General features: G+C 37.4%; 1 protein-coding gene across 1 annotated transcript; it reads left to right on the top strand.

The window, feature by feature from the left end:
* The first annotated feature begins 3,497 nt into the window (after nucleotides 1–3,497).
* LOC107797751 (uncharacterized) lies at nucleotides 3,498–4,304 on the top strand. The gene has a single exon (XM_016620676.1). It carries the CDS (start codon nucleotides 3,498–3,500, stop codon nucleotides 4,302–4,304), a length of 807 nt encoding a protein of 268 aa, XP_016476162.1.
* Nucleotides 4,305–4,676: the final 372 nt, after the last annotated feature.

The following is a 4,676-nucleotide window of genomic DNA, read 5'->3' as shown; positions in this document are numbered from 1 at the left end:
AAATTTATTTTTCCTACACAATAAGCAGAGGAGGAAACAAATGAAGATTACCCTCTGGAAGGAGAGCCAGTAGAGGAGATTCCAACTCAGGAACCTCAACAACAACTTGAATCAATAGCAACCAGCAGGCCAAAAAGAACAATAACGAAACCTGTTCGTCTCATAGAGACGGTTGCTTGTGCAACCTCAATTGTAGCTGATGATGTTCCTACCACTTATAAAGACGCTGTCCAAAGTTCAGAAGAAGATAAGTGGAGGATTGCCATGAATGATGAAATACAGTCCCTTCATCAGAATCATACATGGAGATTGGCCCAATCTCCCGAAGGGAAAGAAAGCAATTGGGTGCAAATGGGTATTTGCAAAGAAAGAAGGATTTCCTAACCAAGTAAATATTCGCTACAAAGCAAGATTGGTGGCCAAAGGATATGCTCAAAAGGAGGGAATTGATTACAATGAAGTGTTTTCTCCAGTTGTAAAACATTCCTCCATTAGAATTATGTTGACTTTGGTAGCACAATTGGATTTGGAACTAGTTCAGATGGATGTAAAAACTGCGTTTTTACATGGAAACTTGGAGTAGGAAATCTACATGACTCAGCCAGAAGGATTCAAAGTTGCTGGAAAAGAAAATATGGCGTGCAAACTTGAAAAATCGTTGTACGGATTGAAACAATCTTCTAGACAATGGTACAAGCGATTTGACGAGTTTATGTTGCGGCAAGGGTACAAGAGAAGCAAATACGATCATTGTGTATATTTGCACAAGCTTAAAGATTGTTCCTTTGTATATCTTCTCCTATATGTTGATGATATGTTGATAGCTTCCAAGAATTCGGAAGAAATTGATAAGTTGAAGATTCAACTGAAGTAGGAGTTCGAGATGAAGGATCTGGGTGAGGCAAAGAAAATTCTTGGCAGGGAGATAATTAGAGATAGACGTTCAAAGAAACTCTGTTTATCTCAGAAAGAATATTTGAAGAGAGTACTACAACGTTTTGGCATAGATGACAAGACTAAGCCAGTTAGTACTCCACTTGCTCCCCATTTTAAGCTAAGTACTACTATGTCGCCAATGGATGAAGCTGAACGAGAGTATATGTCAAAGGTACCATACGCAAATGCTGTTGGTAGCTTGATGTATGCAATGGTTTGCACAAGGCCTGACATTTCACAAGCTGTTGGAGTTATTAGCAGATATATGCACAATCCAGGGAAGGAGCATTGGCAAGCTGTGAAGTGGATTCTACGGTATATTCATAATACTGTAGATGTCGGGTTAGTTTTTGAGCAGGAAGACAATCAGTTTGTAGTTGGATATTGTGACTCAGATTTTGCGGGTGATATGGACAAACGAAGATCAACTACTGGTTATGTGTTTACTTTTGCAAAGGCACCAGTTAGTTGGAAGTCTACTTTGCAGTCAACAGTTGCTTTGTCTACAACAGAGGCAGAGTACATGGCTATTACAGATGCTGTGAAAGAGGCAATTTGGCTTCAAGGATTGCTAAAGGAGCTTGGTGTTGAACAAAAAGGTATCACAATTTTTTGTGATAGTCAAAGTGCTATTCAATTAGCGAAGAACCAAGTTTATCATGCAAGGACGAAGCACATTGATGTTCGGTATCATTTCGTACGAGAAATCATAGAAGAAGGTGGAGTCACGGTGAAGAAAATTCATACTACAGAGAATCCTGCTGATATGCTGACAAAGGTCGTGAATGCGGTCAAGTTTCAACATTGTTTGGATTTGATCAACATTATTGAACACTGAAGATTGAAGATGAAGACACAACCAAAATTTGTTATAGAGAGAAAATTGAAGACGTGGAATTTTTGCCAAGGTGGAGATTTGTTGAAATGTCAAAATTTCAGATTCCCACATCGGTGGGTTAGCAATAGTTGGGGGGATTTCCCCCCTATAAAAGAAGGCTTAATGTTTAGGATTTAAACACACCTCTCATTTGCCTTCTCATCTGTTTAAGGCATTTGTATCTTCTCTCTTTAGTATTATTTCACTTGTATTTTTGGAGTGAAATAAAATATTGGTTGTGTCCGAGGAGTAGGCAAAATTAGCCGAACCTCGTAAATTCTGGTGTTCCCTTTATTGTTGCTTAATTGTCTTATTTATTATTTGGTGGCTGTCATAATTTTTGATATAGTAATTGTGACTTATTCACACTATATACATTTGGCTTCCGCAACAACATTAACTTTGAAACTAGGCTGGAATCCTTCAATGGTCACCTTGAGAGTTTTAAGGATGAATTAGAAGGAGCATTTATGTGCCTGATTAGATTGAGGAGCTCTCTCCTGAATATATTCTCCCCATCTGATTCAATCTGCATTCTTATGGGTTCCTTCCCCTGCATACTTGTAAAATAAGATATCTCGGAAAGAATATGAAACTCATGGATTGTACCTTATAAAAGTTTGTTAGTAAAGAATGTAAAACTTCCTTCTCTTTGCCCCAGAGGGTGAGTTGTGTAGGAAAATAACCATGCAGTCAATAATTTAGTAAACATTAAACAAGCACAGCATAACCAGCCATACATAGATGCACAAAATTAAATATTTTTATTTCCAATACACTCGTGTATCAATTATTTATTTAATTAAAAATTGCCCTTTGAGTGAAGCACCCTGAAGAAGCCACCTACCACTGGACTAATTAAAAGGATGAACATCATAGCCATATCTCGGGCATCTTTAACCAAGTCAAGAAGGAGGAGTTCTTAGCTGTAATCTTCTGGATGGAGCCAAGGAAAATAGCAGGATATGAATGTACCAACATATATTAATTAGTTTTTCCCACCATTTATTGGAAGCATTACATCTAGTCCAGGAGCTTATACAGATATGCTTCCAACCCCTAGCCAACCAAATCCAAAAGAAAAAAATCCCATACGTGTACAACTGCATTTTGAATTTTATAGTTGATCTACTAGCCCCTCTGAGATCTTGACACCTTAAAATATTCCCATTATTCTGTCATTATTTACATTTCAATTATCTAAATATTATGTATTCTAGTAGTTGATGTATTTAAGCCTTTATGGAGGAGACAGCCTTACCTGGCCACCTATTACATGACAGAGACTAACTAAACAACTGAACAAATAAAGTAGGCTTCTTGAAGTTGATGCATCTACAATCAAATAATATCAATAGAAAAGTTTTTTGTCATAGTATTGGCACCATTTCTGGAGACAGAAAGAGGCAAATCATGCAAACACTTACATGATAATTATATGCCTCGTGTTCATCTTATAACTACGAGGATTAATGAAAGTAATCAGTACAACCTTTTGTTGGCCAAATGTGTAGCAGGTTTACAAGTTCCAAAAAGATCCAGCTGTGCAATCACATGCTGATTTAATTAGGCCATTGCTCATCTTGTCTCCTCCCATGGTTGTTTTCCTATAAATACCAAGTCTCAAAATTAAATTCCATCAAAACTTTGCGAAATTCCCTAATCTGAAAGAAAACCATAAGAAATGGCTTCACTTTCTTCAAAATCCAATCACGTTCGATCAATCAGTTTGCCTGGGAGATCACACCCTACCATCCAGAGAGTTGAAGAGGAGCTAAACAAGCTCAAATCATTGGAAGTATCTGTTGCACCAACAACAGTGACCAATGGTCTAAAAGGTTTGGAGAAATTGTACAAGTGCATAGATGATCTTCTCAACTTGCCTCAAACCCGTCATGCCCTCTCCCAGAGTCTACATGCAAAATGTGTTGAAGATCTAATGGATAAATCAATGAGGCTTCTTGATCTGTGTGGCACTGCAAGGGAACTTGTATCACAATGCAAAGAAAATGTAAGAGATCTCCAATCCTCCCTCAGGAGGAGAAAAGGAGATTCAACCACAGATGGCAACGTTACCAGATTTACCGCTTTCAGCAAGAAGATCAAGAGGGGTGCCAAAAGATTAGTATTGACCTTGAAACAAATGGATCAAGACACTACAGTATCTGCTTTGCTAGATGCAGATCAAGATACAATAGCTGTGATTAGAGCACTAAAAGAAGCTAATGCAGAATGCATTTCAACTTTCCAAATGCTCTTGTCCTTCTTGTGTGTACCACTTTTGAAGCCTAAGCCATCTAAATGGTCACTGCTTTCAAGATTGGTAAACAAAGAAAGAATAGCATCACTTGTCTTAGAAGAAAACATGAGCTTAGAAACCAGGCTCGAAAGCTTTGAGACTTATCTTGTCAGCTTCGAAGATGGATTGGAAGCAACATTTAGATGCCTGATTAGATCTAGAAGCTCGCTACTCAATGTTTTCTCCTGCTAATCTGGAAGTTGTTATTCCATATACTGTAAATTGTATATACACAGTTTTGTAGTTATGTTAGAAATATACAATCTTCAAGCGACTGATTATACATCAATGTCATGTCTCTTTCTCTCTATATTATATTATATTATATTATATATGGACTGTGTATGAATACTGCCATAAACTGTGCAGTAGGACTATAATTCAAATACCTGAATGGAGTCCAAATTTAACAGGTTATGCCTATGATTTTCAGCATTTACAAAGAGTTTTGCAGCATTGTCTAAATCTGATGTCAGGTTAAGTTTTACCCGGAAAATAGCTCTAAATATCATTGAAATGATTCTCCTTAAACTAGGAGAAGCAGATATATCTAATAGCAGATCC

This window comes from Nicotiana tabacum, chromosome 3, assembly GCF_000715075.1.
Source record: "Nicotiana tabacum cultivar K326 chromosome 3, ASM71507v2, whole genome shotgun sequence".
NCBI classification, from domain to species: Eukaryota; Viridiplantae; Streptophyta; class Magnoliopsida; order Solanales; family Solanaceae; genus Nicotiana; species Nicotiana tabacum.
Note: the sequence above shows the minus strand (reverse complement) of the source record. Positions and strands in the feature narration are given on the sequence as shown.

Excerpts from the sequence above, each read along its gene's own strand:
- LOC107797751 (XM_016620676.1), top strand. The coding sequence starts at position 3,498 with ATGGCTTCACTTTCTTCAAAATCCAATCACGTTCGATCAATCAGTTTG.